The sequence below is a fragment of the Lycium ferocissimum genome, unplaced genomic scaffold (genome assembly GCF_029784015.1).
Source record: "Lycium ferocissimum isolate CSIRO_LF1 unplaced genomic scaffold, AGI_CSIRO_Lferr_CH_V1 ctg3523, whole genome shotgun sequence".
Taxonomy (NCBI): domain Eukaryota; kingdom Viridiplantae; phylum Streptophyta; class Magnoliopsida; order Solanales; family Solanaceae; genus Lycium; species Lycium ferocissimum.
The window spans coordinates 17,845-42,937 of NW_026725427.1; the positions used below are offsets into that span (position 1 = coordinate 17,845).

Genomic DNA, 25,093 nt, shown 5'->3' on the forward strand with positions numbered 1-25,093 from the left:
AGTAAATGCCTTCAAGGTTTGGAATTTGGATCGTGACACTTTAATTAATGTCACAAGATTTAAAAGTCTTCTATATTTTTTTAAACTCCGTATCAAATCAAAATAAGACAAACAAATTGAAAAGGAAGACGCACCAACATTCATCACTATTGTTATATACACTTTACCAAACTACATCAAAAAGTAAGTAATATTTGGCCATTCAGTGCGGCGGGTCACACCAAACTAGCCTTCTTTTTTCCAACTCATTTCCTGAAGCACGTGAGAAACACGAGCAGAAAGATGGTTAACGGCTAAGAACAGGCCACGTAACCTCCCGCCAATAAATAGAAGTGGGAGAACACCTAGGTAATTGAAATACCCGATTGCCCTGTTTAGTTCTTGTAATGTAAAGTCGGTTGGCATTCCATTTCTATTTTCTGACCCCTCAAACTCAAATCAATAAAGGTAACTGTCTCCAAAATGGCTCCACAAACCAGAAGAAGTTCGTTTCCTCAAGTAGTAATCGAAAAAGACACCGACTCCGAAGAAAGCTCGTCGGATGATGAGGATGTTGAGGAAGAAGAAGAAACTAATGTGGTGGTTTTACCTGAAGAAGAGACAATAGTAGAGTCGAAGAAGAAAGGGAAAACACCCATCACCATTAGTCTCAAGAAAGTTTGCAAAGTATAGTATACCCCCTTTCCGTTTTTTCATCCTTCTGCCTGCTTAACAGTAGTCCGCGTCTGAGTGTGTGTGCTCTTTTTCAGGTTTGCAAAAAAACTGGTCATGAAGCAGGCTTCAGGGGTGCCACGTATATTGATTGCCCTATGAAACCATGTTTTCTCTGCAAAATGCCTGGTGTTTTCTCTATTTATATTCCTATCAAATTGCTCTTTCAAGTTTTTAGTTACCTCTGTGTACACGTATTAAGTTAGCTTTTATTTTTCTGCTCTAACTTTTTGTAGTTAGTTCTGGTAAAAATATTATCACTACTTCTTTTTTGTTTAAAACTGGTAATATAATAAGACCCATTTGGCCATGAGAATTGTTCACTTTTTCCCCGATATTTTTTTTTACTTTATTTGAAAATCAGCATTTGGCCATGAAAATCCCAAATATACAACTTGAAGTTGTATTTAGAACTTGGAAAACACCTGGAACCTGTTTTCACTTTTTTCACTTTCAGTACATTCAAACAACCAAATATTATTTTGCAGAAACTATAACCAAACGCAACTCCAACTTCAAAAATTCCAAATAAAGTTAAAAAGACTTGATTTTTATGGCCAAACGCCTACAAAGTATTATCACTACTTCGGCTGGTCTTATATTCTATACCTATTGCATACCCTGTATCTCCTGAATATAATAGTTTGTTTCATGATATTTTTTATACTTTACACAAAGATCTTAAACTTTGTTTTTGTTTATTTCGTGTTTTTTTGGGGGGTTGAAGGTCACACCACAGTGACTTGCCCCCACAGAGTAGCTACAGAATATGGGACTGTCCCCGCGCCACGCAAGAACACAACTAATTCTTTGGAATTTGTTTTTCAACGCCAGCTTCAACCACGGGTTCCTCCAGTAAGTTTGGAGATGCTATTCTGACATATAATCGCATCTTTGCTGTTGTCTTGTAGTATCTAATTAACATCATTGATTTCAGAGGTATTATTGTTTGCCAATAAATGATCATACTTTATTGGCATTCTTCGGAGGATCTTGGATAATAGTAGTTTGTAAGCTTTACAGGATGACTAGAAGGTTTCTGTATCTCTTTTTTTTTTTTTTTTTTGGCTAAATAACTGTTTAGCCTAAATGGGCAATCTGTGAAACTATTTTTCTTTTTCCTTGTTCTTCTCTGTGTAATTAATTAGGCAGTAGTTTCAGTTTCACTCCATATATTTATGTTGGATTCAGATATATGAGATTGAGCTTCTATGTTCCTAAAGATACTAGATTGATATTCTAGTTATCAGTGATGTACTTTTGGTACATGGTGTTATTCCTTTATACTCCCATTGTGCCATTTTATGTTACACCTTTTCCTTTTCAATTTGTTTAAAAAGGAATGACACCTTTCTATATTTGGAAGCTTTTAACTTTAGACTTCCCCTTTTACCCTTAATGATGTGCTTTTATAGCAGCATAAAGGTCATGGCATGTTTAAGAGCACAAGTTCCGGAAGTCTTCATTTTTTTCTTAAACTCAGCGCCACGTCAAATAGTGCCATATAAAATGGAAACAGAGGAAGCATGTTTCAAGGTTTTCTTCAAGTCTTTATATAATTTTATGTCTCGAGCCTTGCATGTGATCATTTTGCAACCTATTTGTGGATAGGGTAATATGTAGGTTAAATAGTGCCACATAAAGTTGCGAAATATATTTTTCTACTTTGGTCTGTGCTTATAGGGTAAATTTTCATTCTGATGTGTTGTAGCTTAATGTGTTACCATTCCTTGTCTATTATAGTGCTACTGTGCTACATGTTTTCTGCAAACAGTAAAGTTATACAATGTGTATCTTCGGAAAATGTGCTTCATATTTTGTTTACTTGGTTTCTTTAATAGATCAAGCCAGCACATGTGATCCCAGATCAAGTCCACTGTGCAGTTATCAGGTACCACAGTAGGCGAGTCACATGCTTGGAGTTTCATCCTACGAACAACAATATTCTTTTATCTGGTGATAAGGTCCGGATCTCTCTGCAATATAGCTGTAAAGTGTGTCTATGAATTGAGTTCACCATTGCAGGGTCACATAAATTTGTGGAGGTTAATGCAATATTACTTTATGGTACAGAAAGGCCAACTTGGCATCTGGGATTTTGCTAAAGTACATGAAAAGACAGTATATGGGAATATACACAGTTGTATGCTTAACAACATGAAGTGAGTTTTTACCTCTCTTGTTGTCGCATTTTTAGCTATGTTTTTAATGTCTGCAGCTGAATTTTGATTTCACCTGCATTACAGTGGCCTCAGTCAATAAATGAGTCGTTTTAATTCATTTAGGTTCAACCCAACAAATGATGGATCGATATATGCTGCTTCATCGGACGGAACAATCAGTTGTACTGACATAGAGACTGGGATTTCATTGTCACTAATGAACCTTAATCCAAATGGGTGGGAGGTGATTTTCTGAAAACAAGCTGTCTGTTTAAATTAATTATCCGTTATTTCAGAATTGTGGTTGGACGAGCCTATGGGATATTTTTTCCCTTGTATTCGCGATGCTGGACACTTTTTATTTCTAAACTCCCTTGTCCCCTTCTAGTGCCCATAGATACAATTCAGCAGCACGGACACAGATCATTACAGGAAATTTCAGCCTTGCTTATAACGAATCAATTTTAGTGTGATGGATTTTCAGTATATAAGTAAGGCTGGCGTTCAGTATATAAGCAAAGCAAACACTCAAGATGATTCAAACAACAAACCTGACTGGAAACCAAAGGAGAAAAGTGTACATTGTGTTCGCGATGTTGTTTGAATCATCTTAAGTGCTTGCTTTGTAATTTAGCTAAATACCTTTGAATCCTTGAATATTATTTCCTGACTGTGGGTCAAGATAAATGACGTCTTGATGCGCCCATTGTGTTTCTAAAAATGCCAACAATGAGCTTCTGGGTTCTGGCTAGTTACATCACTGAATCTATCGCTTCGATTGGGGATAGCAAAGAGAGGAGAGTGAAATACATGACGCCAGCGAGTCCATTGTCATGAAGTGGTTTTATGGTTCTATTTGAGTTTAAGTCACGGATTATTTTGCTGTAGGGACCAAGCAGTTGGAGGATGCTTTATGGGTTGGATGTTAACTCAGACAGACGTGTTGTCCTTGTTGCTGATAATTTTGGATGTCTTTACATGTAAGTGTCTATTGAACTTTTGGAGAGGTCTATTGAATTTTTTGCAAGTGTTGAAGATTAGAATTCCCAGACCCCACTTGTGGGACCACACTGGGCATGTTGTTGTTGTTGAAGATTAGAATTTCTTTCAGTGAAAAACCTCTGATGATCTGTCAAAATGACTGGTTTGATGGTATTTGTCCTGCACATTATGTTAATGTACATCTCATATATTGGTAACAGAAGATTTTAACCTGGTTGGCTGGGCTGATGGCAATTATTAAGGATTGTTTACTCATCTTTGAAAAATTAGTTTTCATTAGGGATCTCTGACTATGATTTTAGCTATCTACTGTAATAAAGCCGGGCTTTTGTGCATTCTGATTATCATTTGGGCTGTAGGCATAAAAATTAGGCAACTCCTGACTTTTTTTTTAAACTTTATTAGAGGAGAAAAAAAGTTTTTTTTTTTTTTGGGCAATGGCTGGGACCACACGTCTTTTTGCACAGAGAATAGCTGGGAACTACATTTGTGGACTGAGCTAGACGTGTGGGAACAATCTAGTTCCCACACGTTTTTTTGCTGAATGTTGATTTGGGAACTGAGCTATTTTCTGTTCATATTAATATGCTAGAATAATTAAGTATATTTAAATGATCAACAACCATAGAAAAATGTTCCTATAAGATACTTCCTAGTTTTAAGCAGAATTCATATGTCCAAGAGTTTTATCGAGCTTTGAACCCTTTACATGGGATCTCTATGCAATTTGGCTCATCTTTTAATTCCAAGCCCTTTGACAAAAGTAATGTTGTTGCCTCTCACTTTGCATACTGTTTGGAATTGAACTTCGAAACTGGAAGACGAGAGTAAAATTTCAGCCTAGATGATCAAGAGTAGAGGAGAGTTGGTTGTTTTGGAAGAAAGATTCTAATTAGTGGAAACTTCTGTTCCATTTCCTACAACAGTGCATGTCACAGCAAGAACAGACTTTGATGTTGACAGTATTCTACTACCTACCCCATCTTTTTATGCGTTTGATCCCACTATGGTATTATATATGGTTTTATTTGGTGGACACAGGGCTGATATACGGAGCAATAACATAATGAGCAAACCTACTTTAATTCACAAGAAAGGAACTAAAGTTGTTGGTCTAAACTGCAATCCTCTTCAACCAGATCTACTTTTGAGCTGTGGGAATGATCACTTTGTAAGTTCCATTACTTGATTATTCTATATGATCTATCAGTTGATTTTCCTTTTTGATTCATCTAAATAGCATAAGAGCTCGTTGCAGGAAAATACTTTTTACTCCTTTATATGCATCGAATTAATGGTGGTAATTTGACTCAAGTGAAATATTTTGGTGCCAACAGGCTCGAATATGGGATATCCGCCGCTTGGAAGCTGGGTCTTCTCTTTATAATCTTGAACATAAACGTGTTGTTAGTTCTGCATATTTTTCTCCACTAAGTGGAAGCAAAATACTTACTACTTCACTGGATAATCGGATTCGTGTGTGGGATTCAATCTTTGGCAACCTCGATTATCCAAGCCGAGAAATTGTTCACAGTCACGATTTTAACCGGTATCTTACAGCATTCCGAGCAGAATGGGATGCAAAGGCAAGCATGCGTAATTTGTTAATTTCACAATGGACCATCCTTTAACTCGTAATTGATTTTGGAATAGAAAAAGTGGGACAGGTTTATAACGATGAATGCTACTTTGTACAGGACTCATCAGAGTCTCTTGTTGTCATTGGGCGTTACATTAGTGAAAATTATGATGGAGCTGCTTTGCATCCCATTGACTTTATCAACGTCAGTACTGGGCAGTTGGTTGCAGAGGTCATGGACCCAAACATAACAACAATTAGCTCGGTGAACAAGCTACATCCACGTGAAGATATTCTGGCATCTGGTAGTTCAAGGTTTGCATCAAAAATCTTTATTTATGGGTCTTCTATGTGATATTTAGTTTAACATATTTGTGCCACTTTGCTTATAGGGACCATATTATGACTGTTCTCTGTTAAACAACAATAAATCGAGTCCTTTCTCCAATCAAAATGGTCTGTTGTTTGAACATGTATGCGTTAGTGCAGAACATGATTCAAGGTTCATTTGTTGATGAAATTCTTTTTTAATTCTCACGTCTTGTTATTAATTACTTTGATGCTTCCAACGTCCGTTTCCCCATCAATCACAGTGATCCTTCCATTGTTGCATCCTCTGTGGTGCCCTCAGTATACATCCTGTTGTCAGTTTCTTGAAAGCAAGGAACCAATGTTCGTCGAACAATCTAACTGTGGTTCTTGTAGTTCAGTGTGATCTGATTTATACTTGACCAACTAACTTGTAAGGGAATACGAGGGATTATAAGTTTGGCCTGCTCTTTTATTGTTAACTCGGCCAAGAGAAGATCGCATGAGAGAGATCTTGTGATATATACCTCTCTTGGTTTCTCATATTAGTAAGCGTTTAATACACCCGGATTTGAACTGGGGAAAAAAGGATTTGCAGTTCTATGCCTTACTACTCGGCCATGTCGCCAAAATGCTACAAATACAAAATAGATGAGAACTTTTCCGGATTACTGAACGGCATTTTTTATTGTACCTGAGTTGTGTTTTCCTTTATTTTTCCTAAAAGTCAAAGAAATCCTAATTTTTCTTCCCTTTTGTTTGTATTTCAGGTCTCTTTTCATTTGGAGGCCTAACAAGCAGGACATTGCACAGCCTAGAGAACAAAAGAGGATTTTATTATGTGGGGAGGTCAGTAAAAAACGTAGCAAGAAGCATGGTGATAACGGTGATGATGATTCCGACAATGATATATTCAGAAGCAAGGATAATGGCCTCAAGCAGAAGAAACTTCCATCAAAATAATCTTCATATAGAGTCGAATGCCACCTCTGCCTATGATAAAGTGTATTTTGTTAAGAAACTCTGCTTCTTTTATAGGCGGGCTATGTCTCAACTGTATTATAGTGTTGGGAGTACACGAGGTAGTATCTGGGTGTCCATGGCCCCTTTCGGTTTTTGTATAATCCTTCTTGCAACAGCTAATGTTTTTTTGCTCACTGATCTGTGATGGCTGATCATAGGTCTGTAATTGGTACTGCAAATGTGATCATGCCATGGGGACAGACGTTCTTGTTCGAGTGTCATCCCTTCTTTTTGCGTATAAACCATCACAATAATCTCCACATGTTAGATTAATTTTTTCTTTTCAAAATAAGGTAGTTGTTTGACATGTTATGGTGTGCTAGGTATTCCGTGTTGTTTCGGAAGAATAAGTATTGTAACGACCATTGAGGTTTGGTCAAGACGGTGAAGTTGAGGTTACAAGAAGTGGCAAGCCTTTTCTTTAATTTTTCCGTGATCAATTGCAAAACAAAGCCGTTTGTGATGGAATATGGATATAAGCAGCAATCTCAGTATCAAACTTCCATATAATATGGACAATACAATAATAGATTTTACTTTTTGAAGACCGCAATAGCGGGACAAGCCATAAAAGATACTTGAGGCCCAAAAAGTTTCCAAACTGAGATACTTGTGTTGGCTAGTATTTCTTTCGGAAAACAAGATTTGAAGGTTAAAACCTTTTCATAACTTGTTGGCTTTCTTTTCCTCAAAGAAAAGGATTTCAAAAAGGGGCGAATTTATGTATAAAAAATGGGTCACATGAACCCATGGTCATCCGACTAAACTCGGTATATTATGTATATAATCCTTAAAATATATCTAATATTAATTGAAGAAACACATAGTCAAATTGGATCAAGTGGAGCATTGGTTAAGTGCATGTTGAATCCTTAAGGTTGCAGTATCGAACCCACTAAATGCACTTTTGTGTCTTTTTTTTTTTTTTTTTTTTTTTACAAAAAACAATGGTGAATCCATCCTCTTGAAATCCTGATTCGCCTCTGATTTCAAACTCCTAATTTGACTCAGGCGCAACAGAGACCACATAATTAATTAATGTGGCTTCATATTATGGAGATAATACTTTTCTGTCAGAATTATTTCTACCATAATAAATTACGAATTATTTTATTAAAAATTCGTAATTGTACTCCTTAATTGAATTTCAAATTCTTCCATTAAAACTTTATAGAACTTCCCATGTTAAAATTACAGATATTAATAAATTAAATTAAATTACTGATAATTTAATTTATTAATTAATAAATTTCTTTAGACTTTCGCTTAACTTATTTCATTTGTCGAACAAAATCCACCAGTCAGGTTTACACATAAAAATTTATAAACTTTTATAAAAGGGTATCATTAATCTTTAAAATTGAGACATAGATTCTATCAACTAATTATTATTTTGCAAACCTATATTGCCTTCATCCAAGTTAGCTAGTATATTGATCCATAGAAGAATCTCAACTTTTGATAAATCAAAATGACAAACAATACATCCTACTTATAATAATTATATCAAGATTAAGAGTATAAGTACATTTAATGGACTTGAATTTATTTTTTATATAGTCATTATAAAAAAGAACTTGTATTGCTTGGTCCGTTCAATATATACAAAATATACCAACACAAAAAGTTGGAACTATACCATTCTTATAATCAAGATAAATTATGTTTAATCTTATACGACAACCATCCCGATTGACTTGTCCAATTTCCATCATAGATTGTTAACATAAGCTTTATAATTATAAGAACTGATGATCTAATCTTTAGTGTATATGCTAAAACTCTATACTTTGAATCATTTACTATAAAAGTAAATATTGACACAGAGATGAATATGTTAGTATATCTGTGTGGTATGAGTAACCCGAACTGGTATGAAATGGACAGATTTTGTGAGTCTATCTAAAATCCCAAATTAAGTCGTGTTTCTTGAAAGCATTCGGCAACCTAACTACGAAATCCATAATAATCTGTTCCCACTTCCACTCTAGGATAATCAAGTTTTGCATTACTTCACAGGATTTTTTATGTTCATATTTAACTTGTTGACGGTTTAAGCAACTAGTCACATGTTTTAAAATATCAACCTTCATACCTTATAGTAAAGAAGTATATCATAGAATTCATATGTTCCTAAGTTATCTCTCGTCGGGAATCCTTACTTATCCTACGGTTGTTATATGTCAGTAAAAAGAGTAAACGAGTTATGTTTACAAGTTATATAGTACCACCATTATACATTTACAAATATGCCTGATTTATTAGTCGGAAAGATATGCCTGGCTTATTAGTCGGAGAGAAATGCTTGGCTTATTAGTCAGAGAGATATGTCTGGCTTACTAGTCAGAGAGATATGTCCGGCTTATTAGCTAGAGAGATATCTTTGTCACGACCCAAACCGGCGAGTCATGACGAGTGCCTGATCTCTAGTGACCAAGCACCCCTATACTTGTACCTGGACAACAATGAATAACAAGGTGACCCACAAGTAACTCAATCTGAAATATACTGACTCACGAAAGGATAACATCATGAACTCTGTACCATCTGTATATATATATATATGCTGAAAAGAACAGTGCAAGCCGACTAGGCCGCTACATATGCTGTATACAAAAGAATAGGAGCCGACAAGGCTACATCATATGTCAAATACATACAACCTGTCTCTGACCCTCTCACCGGAATATAAAGTCAGAAAGGACGGGACAGGGCCCCGTCATACCCATATGCATGTCTACATCTCAAAAATAGCATACCAAAATGAACTGTAGCTCCGGATCAAGTGGAGCGCACTGACCACAGCTGGATGAAAGTCCTACTGAGCTGGACCGCCTGTCTGTCTACCTCGAACACGGCGGCATGAACGCAGCCCCCCCCCCCCCCCGAGCAATAGAGGAGCCGCACGGATAATGTACTGAGTATACAAGGCATAAGAGTAACATATACATAAGAATCATGAACGGAATCTGAAACTCAAAAGCCAAACTGACTGTCTGAATGCATCTGTATAACTCTGTATGACTGACAATGCCTCTGTAGGTGTATAATAGGCATGCTCTCAATGATAATCATGTATATATGTATGTATATATATATAGGTCATAGTGCTGAGGAACGTTCAGCCCGATCCATATCTCATATCTCGTCGGCCTCTCTGCGGCCATTATCAAAATCATCATCACTGTGCACCAGTTGATCAGGTGGTAATGCATATATAACACCTATCCCTTTTTCCCTCATACCCCATATACATATAATATATGCGTATATAACGCCTTCTGGTCATGGGTCAGTATGCATATGTATATAAATGCAATGCATGAATAAACTGAATACATAGAACTTTCAGAATGACATAAAGTCATAATACCTCTGATAGACATCCTTTGGGCTAACATCATCAAATATAAGAAATCTCAAGACCCATGAACAGAAGGAACAATCATAAATGGGGTACAGGAACATCAAAGACGGAAGTACTCCTAGTGCTTCTAAGAGTAGAGTAATATGGAAGCTCGTTTACTTGCTGGTTGGTTCATATCATAAAATCATGCCAAAGTGAAAGAAAGGATGGCCTTAACATACCTTAACGCCTCCTCAATCACTTAACGCTCTCCTTCCAAGTTCGAAAAATCTACATCCAAGAGGAATCATACTAAGGTTAAGTCTTGAAAACACTCTTAAGTTCAAACTAGTATAATTAGCGAATTGACGAAATTTGAGCAGCGTTTCCCTTATTTTATCGACTTCCACTATATCATAAAATAATTCCCAATCAACAATGACATTATCATCAATACCATAATCAAGAGACTTCATTCAATGCCCAAAACCCCTTTTCATAATCAATACGTAGCAACAGTTTCAACACAACTTAACATGCACTTATATACAACACTTCCTCATCACCATTATTACCCTTCATAACAAGATTATACTCAAAACATCATCAAACCCACATTTGAACTTCCTCTTTTACTTTCTTCCTCAATCAAGTTGTTCAACAACCAAGCATTCCTAATAACATGAAAATAGATGTGAAAACTTACCTTAATCACACAAGAGCAAGTTTTGGATCAACTATTCCATTTAGTGAAACCCCAACTTCAACACCGAAGAAATTCTTGGGTTCTACAAACCCTAGTGAGCCTCCAACACTTGAATCTCTTGATCTTTGATTTCACTAGGGTTTTGTTAAATATTTTTGGGAGAAAGTTCTAGAGCTCTCAAGAATTTGGGAAGAGTTGAAAATGAAATAAAATGAGTAAGGGTCGAATATATAACTAAAGAAAAATCTGGGCCGACCCGATTTTACGGTCAACTTTACGGATCGTAAAAATAATACGGTCCGTATTATTGGACCGTAAATCCTGACCAGTGATTCACCCATCTCTAGAATCAATTTACGGTGGAAGTCAGCCAGATATATAGCCTGTTAAAATTATACAGTCCGTATATCCAGCCGTAAAACCCACTTTTTCCTTGAAACATCTTCTCGTCAATTTGTTCAACTTTTAATCCGTCCAATACCTGCTAAACATGAACTTAACACTTTATAACTATGAGATGAACTTGTATAATCTCATTTATCCTTGATAACCCCCGTATCCAAGACTAGAACCACTAATGCACGGCGAATCTCAAAGTACAAAACCACGAGGTGTAACATTCTCTCCCCCTTAAGAAACATTCTTCCTCGAATGTTAGACTCTTAGGGATTCTACAGAAATTTTGCCAGAGTTTCCCCTGTAACTATACAAATGCCATCCTGTCACAACAACCCAGAATGCACCATGCCTCACAGGGCTACAATATCAATAACAATAATGGCTACACACGACCAAGAAATCATCAGAAAGAAGGCGTTACATACCTGAGGGTAATGATGGTTTTATCTGAACCTCCTCTGGAAGTGGAAACAAGTGTGGATACCTGAGCTTCATATTTTCCTCAGCTTCTTCTTCAACATTATTATTTATCCAGAGTACTTTAACAGAAGCCACGTCTTTAGTTCGCAATCGACGAACCTGTCTATCCAATATAGCCACTAGGGTCTCCTCATATGATAATTGCTCGGTCACCTGGATATCATCTACCGGTACAATTTTTTAGGGATCTCTTATACACTTATAAAGCATAGATACATGAAATACCGGATGTACAGACTCCAACTCTGAAGGTAGTTCTAATTCATATGCTACCTTACCCACTGTACGAATAATTCTGTATGGCCCGATATACCGAGGGCTCAACTTACCCTTCTTGCCAAATCTCATCACTCCTTTCATAGGCGAAGCTTTCAGGAAGACCCAATCACCTACCTCAAACTCTAACTTGCGTCGCCGATTCTGCATAAGATTTCTGTCGACTCTGCGCCGCTAATAACCTTTCTTGAATCACCTTCACTTTTTCGACTGCTTGCTGTATCAAATCTGGGCCAACTAGCTGATTTTGTCCAACCTCAAACCATCCTATAGGTGATCTACATCTCCGCCCATATAAAGCCTCAGAAGGAGCTATCTGGATACTGGAATGGTAACTGTTATTATATGCAAACTCAATAAGAGGTAAATGATCATCCCAGCTACCTTAAAAATCAAGTATGCAAGCTCTCAGCATATCCTCAAGTGTCTGTATAGTACGCTCAGCTTGTCCATCGGTCTGCGGATGAAAAGCGGTACTAAGACTCACCTGAGTCCCCAATCCATTCTGAAAAGATCTCTAGAAATTAGCTGTGAACTGTGTCTCTCTATCTGAGATAATGGCTGTAAGAACACCATGAAGTCATACAATCTCTCTAAGGTAGAGCTTCGCATAATCCTCAGCTGAATAAATAGTTCTGACAGGTAGGAAATGAGCGGACTTTGTAAGCCTATCAACTATAACCCATATTGAATCATACTTCCGCTGAGTACGGGGCAAACCTGTAATGAAATCCATATTAATTACCTCTCATTTCCATGTCGGAATCTCCATAGCCTGCAATAAACCTCCAGGCTTCCGGTGCTCTATCTTGACTTGCTGACAATTTGGACACTGAGCGACAAAGTCCGCTATATCTTTTTTCATACCATCCCACCGATAAACTTGTTTGATATCATGATACATTTTTGTTGTGCCCGGGTGAATAGAGTAGCGAGAATAGTGAGTTTCCCTTATGGCTTGCCTACGAAGGCCTGCTGTTATGACTCAAACCGATGAGTCGTGACGAGTGTTTGACCTTTAGTGACCAAACACCCCTATACTCATATTTGAACTACACTGAACATCAAGGGCCCATAGGTGACTTAAACTGATCACATACAGCCTCATGAAGGGGTGACATCATGAACTCTGTACATTTACATACATACAAGCTGAAAGAACAGTGCAAGCCAACTAGGCCGCTACATATACTGTACACAAAATAATAGGAGCCGACAAGGCTAAATCATCTGACATACCACATATACCTGTCTACATAGCTCTAGTGGAATAGAAAACTGTAGAAGAGACGGGACAGGGCTCCGTCATACCCATATGCATATACATCACATAAAGAATGGCATACCAAAATAGACGACTCAGCTCCGGATCAAATGGAGCGCACCAACTATTGCTGAATAAAGGTCCTATTGAGCGGGACCGCCTGTCTATCTACCTGTATCTGCGGGCATGAACGCAGTCCCCCAAGTAATAGGAGAGTCAGTACGGATAATGTACTAAGTATATAAGGCATAAGAGTAACATAAGTATAAGCATAAGAACCATGAACGGAATCTGGAACTCAAAGCTAAACCGATCGTCCGCATAGATTTGTATGAACAAGTATCCGTGTAACCGACAATGCCTCTCCGGGCGCATAATCGCATGCTCTCAATGATAATCATGCTCATGTATATAAATATAGGTCATAGTGCTAAGGAATGTTTAGCCCGATCCATATCCGATCCACATAATAGTGCGTCGAGTATATAACGTACGGCCCGATCCATACGAAAATTTGGAAGTAACCTTGACAAAGAATGCGGTCAAATTTGGATTTTTCTTAGTAAGTGTATGCCGGTTATGGAAATTTGAACGTGAAAACGCCGAATAAGGCCTAAGGGCAAAATTGGAATTTTGGAAATTTATTTCGGAAATTTGCAAAACATGATTTATGAAGGTTTGGGCTTGGAAAAAAAAAATAAGAAATAAGGCCCAAGTGAGGGAGGCCCAACCGGCCACTATGTGGCCCAATTCATGTGTAATTAATTTTTGCATGTGATAATTTATTATATAAGGGAGTGGTGGTTCAAGAAGCTTCAAGAAAATTAAAAGAAAAATCAAGAAAAGTTGAGAGGAGAAAGAACAAGAGGATCGGCCAAGGAGAAAGAAAGAAGAGAAAAAAAAAGAAAAATTTTCTAGCCCTTCAACCTTGATTCAAAAATTGAAATTTTCATATATTCTTAGTGAGCTTGGGATGCTCTACAAGTTGATATAACTTTCAAGACAAGGAAGCATTTCTTTTGGCAAGAGGAATTGAATTGGAAAAGGTAAGAATTTTTATATTTTGTTGAAGAAATTATGTATGTATTGTAATATATGAAGAGTGCATGAGAATTATGGAAGTTAGATGTGTGTGTGTGGCCGTGACTATGTGTGGGAGTGTGTGTAGCCGTGTGTGTTGGTTGTGTAGGTAAGATATGTTGGATTTTATGTTGTATTCTAGTTGTGTTTATGGAAGAATTCACATTGGAAATGAAAATAGAATGAACTTGATTGAATTGGAAAATTGGGAAGTTGGCCGTGAGCTATGGGGAAGTGGAAATGGTGGTGAATTATGTTGTTTAATGTGTTAGGTGTGTAGTTATGATCTTTGTATTGTAAGTGTAGGAAAAATGAAGTAAGATTGTATGAAAATGGAATGTGGAAGTTTATGTTGATTTAGTATGAATTTATGTAATAATGGGAATGAAATGTTTAAGGTGTAAAATATGATTAAGGTTGATGAATTTGGATGATGGAAATGAGTTATGAACTTGTATGTTAAAGATTGGAAGAATTGGATAAATTGTGATTTTGGTGGAAAGTTTACATGTTTTGTATACTTTATGTATATCTTGTATATGTGTGGTAGAAATGATTATGATATGTTTCCGAATGGAATTATAATGATTTTGATTAGTATGTTGGGATTGAATTGGAAATATGAGGTTGAAGAATGGAGGTTATGACATTGTGTTGGAAAAATGACCAAATAGGTCATATTGCGTTTTATTGTGTTTGTTGGTATTGTTGTTGGTTGTTGTTGGTTATTCGAGCCGAGACTAAGTCTCGGGGATGTCATAATTATAGGGGAAGTGCCGCTGGAATTTCGGTAGCCAAGTGTAACCCCAAGTTGAAATATTAGTTTGCATGAATAGTAATTGGTAAGAATGACCATTTGCAGTTTTTGGACGAAACGGGAATTGAGATTGGACGCACGTAAGGCGTAATCCAGGTATGTAAAGCCTTCCCTATCTTTCTTTGGCATGTTCTGAGTCTAATAGGCTTGACAGCGAGCCTCGATGACATTTCTGCTTCTCGTAATTCGAGATTGAAATTGGCGCAAAATCATCTCGTAAGATTGAACCCCTTTCCTCCAATTTGGCCTATAAGTATATAACTTCCATAAATGGAGTCGAAGCATTCTAAAATGATTTTGGACGACTCCCTAAGGTTTATTATCTATAATTTACGCCCTTTATTATGGTTGGGTCCGAGGTGGGCCCACGATACCCCGATACTCCCGGTATGGTTCAAATCGATCCGTTTTTGTCCGTTTTTCATAGCTAACTCTTGATTATGTTCCGTCTGCTAACTAATAGGCATTATGACTTTCTCTCTCCGAGTCCGACTATTATTCCGACCTCCGGTTACGGTTACGATTCGTTCGATATGATCCGATTTGATTTATCTTCTCGAACTATCTCCGATATGATCCGCCGTATGTATATGGTTTCTCGATTTGATGTTGCTTCCTTCACCGCGCCCGAGCTGTTCTCGTAATTCGTGCATTTCGCATTGTTCACCGCGTCCCTCGGATTGTGCGGGCCGGGATCCGTATGTATATATGGTATTCTCGATTATGTGATATTATGGGGATGGCGGCCAGGATGGGATGTCTCAATGCTTCCCACCGCGTCCCGTACTACGAGGGCCGGGTTCGTTACCGCGTCCCTTATGAAGGGCCGGGATACGTCCGTACGTGATTCGTCCGCGATACCTCGTATGCATTGTTCACCGCGTCCCTCGGATTGTGTCCGATTTGGATTATGACCGTCCGGATCGAAAAATCCGATTTGGACTCGATTCTCGTCCGACACATTTCCGTACGACCCGATCGATTCCCGGTCCGATTATATGGCTATTTGGGTATGGCGCTCTCCGGGACCGCGTATGAACCCCCCGTCCCGTATTATTCGTACGTTACGATTTTATATCCGTTCTCGGTTATATTTATGTATGTTATGTTTCCGCTTTACATACTCGGTACATCTTCGTCGACATGTTTGTGGGATATGGGCGTGATCCGTCTCGGTATCGGTAAGTTGTGCGAGTTTGTGACTTTATTTTTGGTATATATCCGTTTCATACGTTCCGTATATATATATATGACGGGGCCTTTTGGGTATGTATATATGGGTATGTATGTTCGAGCGGACATATGCAGGGGTGTGGGTTATATACGTATGTGATTTAAATATAATAGACGCATTAGCTATTTGTATATTATGATCGTACGTGTGTATGTTATATACGTATGGGGTATATGTACGATGGATTAGCTATTTGGTATGTCGGATCCGGACACCGGGTGTCCAAGTAGGACCCCCGCCCACGGGGTTGGGTCGTGACAAAAGTGGTATCGAGCGGTCGGTTCTCGGAGTGTACGCGAGGCCGTGTCTAGTAGAGTCTTGTTTATGGGTGTGTTGGGCCCCACATCTATAAACGAGGAGGCTACGAGACATCTAGGATGTTATGTTACCCTTTGTTGAAATCTTAGATCGTGCGATAGAGCTGTGTTGTTAGGATGGCTCCCCCAACGAATCGCTGTGCCTACGGCAAGGCTTCGAAAAGAGCAATAGTGTCAGCATTTTGGGGAAATTATTTCTGACCCTCTCCTTGCAGGTGATTGTAGGAAAGAGATGAAGAGGGCCGCCTCTGATGATGGAGATGGGGGTGCCAAGAAGGCCCCCAGGATGTCACCGGGGCCGAGTAGGCGTAGCCCCAGTTACTCGATCGAGACGGACCCTTCGGAGGATCCTGCGACGATCCCTCCGGAGTCTGCGACCCCCAGTGAGGAGGATCTCCCAGAGAGCAGCTACGACACGGATCCGTCTGAGTATGGAGCAGGGGCACCGGGGGAGGAGCTCCCCGACATTGTGCCAGTCGCTCCTATGGTGGAGCACTATGTTCCGCCAGCCTTCTTCAGTGAGCGTTACGCCATATTCCGGCCCGTTATCCGGTCATCGGTGAACCAGAGTCGCCGGACCACCTATACCCCTCGTATTCGGACGAGGTGGGTGACGAGGAGGAGCACCCCTCGCTCTATAGCTTACTAGATCGGCCGGAGTGCAGCTCGTCCACAGGTATACGAGAATTTATTGAAATTTGTTCTGTATATGTGTATTTGTTGCATAATTGTGTAGTTTGGACCGGGGTGGGACCCGCTACAGAAATTTCTGGAAAAATTTTTTTTTTTTAAGGTGCTGAACTGCCCTAAATTACGTGGCAAAGATCGTATGAGGCAATTGACGCGGTGATATTACTGATAACGCATCCGAATGTATGGAAGTTCTGAAGTTAAGCGTGCTAAAGTCAGGGCAATCCTGGGATGGGTGACCCCCCTGGGAAGCATGTCAAGAATTTTTCGCAAATATGGATATGGAGACTAAATAAGAAGTTGGGGTAACTTAAGTGGAATCTGAGTATGTGGAGTGATTAGAGATTCTAAAAAAGGCAGTTTGACTATGGTCGCAATTCGTACGCCATATTTCGCACCCTCGCTTTCGGTGAAGCTCGTTTGCTACACCCGTGCTTCGAATCCGATTACGTATCGTTTAACATACCTCTCTGTACGTCCAACTCCGATCATGATTCTGTCCGATACCCTTCGGTACGTTGATTCTGATTTCAAATCTGTCTGATAAATTTCCGTACATCCGACTCTGATATGACTACGCTCGATATATTTCGTATGTCCGCCGGATCACGGACCGTCATCGACATACATCTGTACGTCTGACCTCAGCTGTGAATCTGTCTGGTGTATGTGTCTATATGTCTGACCCTGATTTCGAAATCTGTCCGATAAATTTCAATACGTCTGACTCTGACTATAGATCCATCTGATATACTTCTATACGTCTGGCTCTGATTTTGAAACCGCTTAAGACAACGTCGGATTATGCTTCTGTCTGCCGCACTTTCATGCTTCTGACTCCGGATAAGACTCCGTCTGACGTCCGTTTGATCTTCTGGTTCTGGTTAAGATTCTGTCCACCGTATATCCAATTCAAGACGGTACGAATAACTCTAATACGGCGATAGCGAAGAAAGATGACTGAAGTTGGAAAATGAAGGCCGTTATAAATTCTCCGATCAAGTGCAAGTATGTAAATGGTCTGTAGACCTCCCCGACTGATTTTGATCTACCATGAGGTTGAATTAACATTCGAGGACGAATGTTTTAAAGGGGGGGAGGATGTTACATCCGGCATTTTTGCGTATCCGAAAATTTGGAAGTAACCTTGACTTGCAAAGAATGAGGTCAAATTTGGATTTTTCTTAGTAAGTGTATGCCGGTTATGGAAATTTGAACGTGAAAACGCCGAATAAGGCCTAAGGGCAAAATTGGAATTTTGGAAATTTATTTCGGAAATTTGCAAAACATGATTTATGAAGGTTTGGGCTTGGAAAAAAAAATAAGAAATAAGGCCCAAGTGAGGCAGGCCCAACCGGCCACTATGTGGCCCAATTCATGTGTAATTAATTTTTGCATGTGATAATTTATTATATAAGGGAGTGGTGGTTCAAGAAGCTTCAAGAAAATTAAAAGAAAAATCAAGAAAAGTTGAGAGGAGAAAGAACAAGAGGATCGGCCAAGGAGAAAGAAAGAAAGAGAAAAAAAAAGAGAAAAATTTTCTAGCCCTTCAACCTTTGATTCAAAAATTGAAATTTTCATATATTATTAGTGAGCTTGGGATGCTCTACAAGTTAGATATAACTTTCAAGACAAGGAAGCATTTCTTTTGGCAAGAGGAATTGAATTGGAAAGGTAAGAATTTCTTATATTTTGTTGAAGAAATTATGTATGTATTGTAATATATGAAGATGCATGAGAATTATGGAAGTTAGATGTGTGTGTGCATGGCCGTGACTATGTGTGGTGAGTGTGTGTAGCCGTGTGTGTGTGCTTTATTGTGTAGGTAAGATATGTTGGATTTTATGTTGTATTCTAGTTGTGTTTATGGAAGAATGGAATTGGAAATGAAAATAGAATGAACTTGATTGAATTGGAAAATTTGAGTTGGCCGTGAGCTATGGGGAAGTGGAAATGGTGGTGAATTATGTTGTTTAATGTGTTAGTGTGTAGTTATGATCTTTGTATTGTAAGTGTAGGAAAAATGAAGTAAGATTGTATGAAAATGGAATGTGGAAGTTTATGTTGATTTAGTATGAATTTATGTAATAATGGGAATGAAATGTTTAAGGTGTAAAATATGATTAAGGTTGATGAATTTGGATGATGGAAATGAGTTATGAACTTGTATGTTAAAGATTGGAAGAATTGGATAAATTGTGATTTTGGTGGAAAGTTTACATGTTTTGTATACTTTATGTATATCTTGTATATGTGTGGTAGAAATGATTATGATATGTTTCCGAATGGAATTATAATGATTTTGATTAGTATGTTGGGATTGAATTGGAAATATGAGGTTGAGAATGGAGGTTATGACATTGTGTTGGAAAAATGACCAAATAGGTCATATTGCGTTTTATTGTGTTTGTTGGTATTGTTGTTGGTTGTTGTTGGTTATTCTGAGCCGAGACTAAGTCTCGGGGATGTCATAATTATAGGGGAAGTGCTGCCGGAATTTCGGTAGCCAAGTGTAACCCCAAGTTGAAATATTAGTTTGCATGAATAGTAATTGGTAAGAATGACCATTTGCAGTTTTTGGACGAAACGGGAATTGAGATTGGACGCACGTAAGGCGTAATCCGTGTATGTAAAGCCTTCCCTATCTTTCTTTGGCATGTTCGAGTCTAATAGGCTTGACGGCGAGCCTCGATGACATTTTCGTTTCTCGTAATTCGAGATTGAAATTGGCACAAAATCGTCAAGAAGATTGAACCAATTTCCTCCAATTTGGCCTATAAGTATATAACTTCCATAAATGGAGTCGAAACATTCTAAAATGATTTTGGACGACTCCCTAAGGTTTATTATCTATAATTTACGCCCTTTATTATGGTTGGGTCCGAGGTGGGCCCACGATACCCCGATACTCCCGGTATGGTTCAAATCGATCCGTTTTTGTCCGTTTTTCATAGCTAACTCTTGATTATGTTCCGTCCGCTAACTAATAGGCATTATGACCGTCTCTCTCCGAGTCCGACTATTATTCCGACCTCTGGTTACGATTCTGGATATTCCGTTCCGATATGATTCGCCTATTCTGATTTGATTTACCTTCTGAGCTATCTCAGATTTATTCTGTCTGTATGTCGGTCTGTATGTATATGGTTTCTCATTTGTCTGTTCGTGGATGTCTCAATGCTTCCTTCACTGCGCCCGGGCCAGGTTCTGTAATTCGTGCACCTCACTGCATTGTTCACCGCGTCCCTCGGATTGTGCGGGCCGGGATCTGTCTGTATCTGATATGACCCGATGATGGTCTGATTATATGGCTATTTGGGTATGGCGGGGCCCTGTCCCGTCTTCTGATTCTGTTCTGTATGTTAGAGGTCTGCAGACATGTTTGTGGGATATGGGTTGTCACTGTTCGGTAAGTTGTGCGAGTTTGTGACTTTGTCTAATATAACAGCCTTAACGGAAACGTACGGTTTTAGTATGTATATATGGGTATGTATGTTCGAGCGGTGCACCTTATATCGTATGGATTTAAATATGTTAGACGCATTAGCTATTTGGTATATTGGATACGTTAGGTAGGTACGTATGGGTGCCCAGGTAGGACACCAGTCACGGCCCCCGGGGCTGGGTCGTGACAATATGTATATGAATGCAATGCATAACTTAAATGTATACATGGAACTCTTGGATTGACATAAGGTCATATTACCTCCGATAGACAACTTTTGAGCTAACATCATCAACATAAGTAATCTCGAGACTCATGAATAGAAGGAACAATCATACGGGGTATAGGGACATCAAAGACTGAAATACTCCTAGTGCTTCTAAGAGTAAAGTAATATGGAAGCTCATTTAATTGCTTGTTGGCTCATAATATAGGATCATGCCAAAATGAAGAAGGAATAGCCTTAACATACCTTAATGTCTCCTTAATCGCTTAACGTTCTCCTTCCACGTTCACAAGATCTACATTTAAAAGGATCATACTAAGGTTAAGTATTAAAAACACTCTTAAGTTCAAACTAGAATAATTCACGAGCTAGCGAAAATTGGGCAGCATTTCCCCCTTTTTATCGACTTCCATTATATCATAAAACAACTCCCAATCAACAATGTCATTATCATCAATTTCGTAATTAAGAGACTTCATTACATGCCCAAAACTCCTTTTCATAACCAACACACAACAACAATTTCAATACAACTCTATGTACACTCATGTACCACACTTCCTCATCATCATTACTACCATTCATAGCAAGATTATACCCAAAGTACTCCAACAATTACAACTCAAGTCAATTTATTACTCATAACATCATCAAACCCACATTTGGACTTCCCTTTTTGCTTTCTTTCCCTCAATCAAGTTATTCAATAACTCGACACTCTTAATAACATGGAAACAAGTATAGAAACTCACCTTAATCACACAAGAGCAAGCTTTGAATCAAATCATTTACTTGTTGAAACCCCAACTTCAACACCAAAGAAAATCTTGAGTTCTACAAACCCTAGTTAGCCTTCCAACACTTCGATCCTTTGATTCTTGCTATTTAATCTATGATCTCTCTTGGGTTTGTGTGTAATATGCTTGAGAAAAGGTTCTAGAGCTTTTAAGACTTGGGGAAATATTGGAAATGAATTAAATGAGCAAAGGTCTTCCATATATACAAATAAAAAAATTGGCCTGACCAATTATACGGCCATTTATACGGTCCGTATAAATGGACCGTATAATCCCACCACGGTTGAACCCTTCTCTGGAAATGGGTATACGGACCATTATACGGTCCGTATAAGTGGTCGTACAACCTAACATTTTCTGAAACTTTCTCGCGTCGATCCGTTCAACCTCCAATCCTTATGGAACCTTATTGACACTTATATAACACTTCATTAACCATCTAAGGAGCCTTATAGCTCCTCCTCAAAACGTTACTAAATAATTATTAGCTCAATTGTTACGAAACCTTCTCAACATAACTTGAGTTTCGCTTTCTTTGACTAACTTAGTTCCATCGGTTCGTATGACTTCAAAATCTCATGGTACCCACTTAAGGTTATCAAATACTCTCCTTTATATTGTAAGGACTTCATGCTCATCTTAAGCTCGGTTGGTCTACTCATAATGCAACAAATCCGAAATCTCCGAGATGTAACACCTGCAACATTTGGAATGCATAATCTACGTCGATACCATAATACTCCATCTCCTGTGAGCACGAAGGGTGTCTTTTCTTTCTGAAAAGCTGTATCTCGATAATGGACTAAAACAGGATCTTCGTACTGACGTTCCTTTATCTCCGCTACCAAAGATGATACCGCTGTGTCTTGAGCAGTAATTCCTGCATCACCTGAATCTAATAGCCGAACTCCAAGGCTAGCTAATTGACGAACTTCGCGGACTATCTCCCTTTTCTCTGTCTGCACATATGACAGGCTACCTATGGATTTATGGCGAAGAGCATCAGCTACTACATTAGCCTTCCCCGGATGGTACAGAATATCAATATCATAATCTTTCAACAACTCTAGCCATCGCCTCTGGCGTAAATTCATGTCCTTCTACTTAAAGATATACTGGAGGCTCTTGTGATCAGTATAGATATCAACATGGGCACCATATAAGTAGTGTCTCCACATCTTCAAGGCATGGATTACTGCAGCTAACTCAAGATCATGGGTTGGATAATTCTTCTCGTGCTTCTTCAGCTGTCTAGAAGCATAGGCAACTACCTTACCGTGTTGCATTAATACACAACCAAATCCAATACCTGAAGCAGTACAATATATCACAGAGCCATCTGTTCCCTTTGGGAGAGTCAAAACGGGTGCTGAGGTCAATTTGTCTTTCAATATCTAAAAACTCCACTCACATGCATCCATCCACTGGAAGTTAGCTGATTTCTGAGTTAGCTTGGTCAACGGGGCTGAAAGAGAATAAAATCCCTCTACGAACCTCCTGTAATATCCTGCCAGACCCAAGAAACTACGGATCTCTGTTGGTATCGTGGGCCTTGACCTATTCGTCACAGCTTTAATCTTTTGAGTATCTACCCTAACACCTTCATCTGAAATAATGTGACCAAGAAAAGCCACAAAGTTCAATCAGAACTCACACTTGAAAAACTTCGCATACAGCTCTCTATCTCAAAGAACTCTAAGCACTGCTCGTAAGTGTTCCGCATGATCAGCCTCTGACGGTGAATAGACCAGAATATCATCTATAAACACAATTATGAACAAATCTAAGAAAGGTCTGAAAACACGGTTCATCAAGTCCATGAATACAGCTGGAGCATTAGTTAACCCGAATGACATGACACGGAACTCATAGTGCCCATATCTGGTCCTGAATGCCGTCTTCGGAATGTCTTCCTCCTTCACCCTAACCTGATGATATCCCGATCTCAAGTCTATCTTTGAGAAATATTTGGCGCCTTGTAGCTGATCAAACAAGTCATCAATCCTCGAAAGTGGATATTTATTCTTTATAGTCACCTTATTCAATTGCCTATAATCAATACACATTCGCAAAGAGCCATCCTTCTTTCTTAAAAATAATACCGGTGCTCCCTACGACGATGTACTGGGCTTAATAAAGCCTTTCTCGAGTAAATCTTTCAACTGCTCCTTCAATTCTTTCAACTTCGCAGGTGCCATTCTATAAGGAGGAATAGATATTGGCTGAGTATCTGGCAATAGATCAATAGTAAAATTAATCTCCCATTTTGGCAGGATGCCTGGAAGCTCATCTAGAAACACCTCTGGAAACTTATTGACCACAGGGACAAACTGAAGGGTCGATGACTCTGCTTGCACATCCTGGACCCGAACTAGGTGATAAATATAACCTTTCCTGATCATCTTTATTGCCTTAAGGTAGGACATAAACCTACTGTTACACCTCGCATTTTTGTACATTTGAATATTCCGAGTTAATGACGAGAAGTTAAGGACAAGACTATGTTCTAAAATAATTTTAATGAACGAGTTGGTTATGAATATTATTTATGAATATTATTGGACGGAAATATCGAGAAAGGCTAGGGGCAAGAAGAGAAATTCGCAAAATGGGCCGTGGAAATAATGCGGAAGGTCAAGGACAAAATGGTAATATTGAGAAAAGTCGAGGGGCAAAATGGTCATTTCACAAGAATTCAAGAAAATTCCAAAGAGGGGCCATATTGGCCATGTGAAGACAAAGAATGAAAAATGATGACCAAAAATAAGTCATCTTGCCATGGAAAAATAAGAAAATTCTAGAAAAGAAAAGAAAAGAAAAGAAAAATCTAGAGAGGGCATGTGCCCCTCACATGCATGCAAGGTTATATATATAGGTGTGGTCATCCATTTTAATTGAAGAGAGTGGAAGAAAAAGAGAGAGCAAAGAAAGAACAAGAAAAAGAAAAGAGAGAAAGGGTGTGCTCGGCCAAGGCATGGCCGAGCCTTGGCCATGGAAAGTGAAGGTGGAAAAATTATTTTTCTTAGCCTCTCTACTAATTGGAACGTCCCTAACAACATGGAGTAGAGAGGAGGAAATCATTGTCTTGCAAAGAGCAATCTTGGCCGAACATGGAGCATGGAGTGGTGATCATGGAAAAATTATTTTCTTCTTGTTTTCCCACTAAATGAAAGGCTCTCTACAACATGAGCAAGTTGTTGGAACAAGAAAAACATCTTTCCCTTGGAAAC

The 25,093-nt window shown here is 38.7% G+C and overlaps 1 protein-coding gene across 2 annotated transcripts; it reads left to right on the forward strand.

Annotated features, from left to right (window-relative positions):
• The first annotated feature begins 341 nt into the window (after positions 1–341).
• Positions 342–7,046, forward strand: LOC132044100 (protein DAMAGED DNA-BINDING 2). Of its 2 annotated transcripts, none has more exons than XM_059434589.1 (11): positions 342–666; positions 750–840; positions 1,439–1,566; positions 2,553–2,675; positions 2,785–2,873; positions 2,997–3,117; positions 3,762–3,853; positions 4,917–5,046; positions 5,213–5,461; positions 5,573–5,769; positions 6,534–7,046. In XM_059434589.1, exons 1-11 carry the CDS (start codon positions 463–465, stop codon positions 6,724–6,726), a joined length of 1,617 nt encoding a protein of 538 aa, XP_059290572.1. In that variant the 5' UTR covers positions 342–462; the 3' UTR covers positions 6,727–7,046. The 2 variants fall into 2 exon arrangements, with proteins under 2 accessions (XP_059290572.1, XP_059290573.1); XM_059434590.1 differs by having other exon boundaries at positions 528–666; positions 750–793.
• The last annotated feature ends 18,047 nt before the right edge of the window (positions 7,047–25,093 follow it).

Coding starts and splice junctions, on each gene's coding strand:
- LOC132044100 (XM_059434589.1), top strand. CDS start 463: ATGGCTCCACAAACCAGAAGAAGTTCGTTTCCTCAAGTAGTAATCGAA. Junction 667..749: donor GTCTCAAGAAAGTTTGCAAA/GTATAGTATACC, acceptor GCTCTTTTTCAG/GTTTGCAAAAAAACTGGTCA. Junction 841..1,438: donor TTTTCTCTGCAAAATGCCTG/GTGTTTTCTCTA, acceptor GGGGGGTTGAAG/GTCACACCACAGTGACTTGC.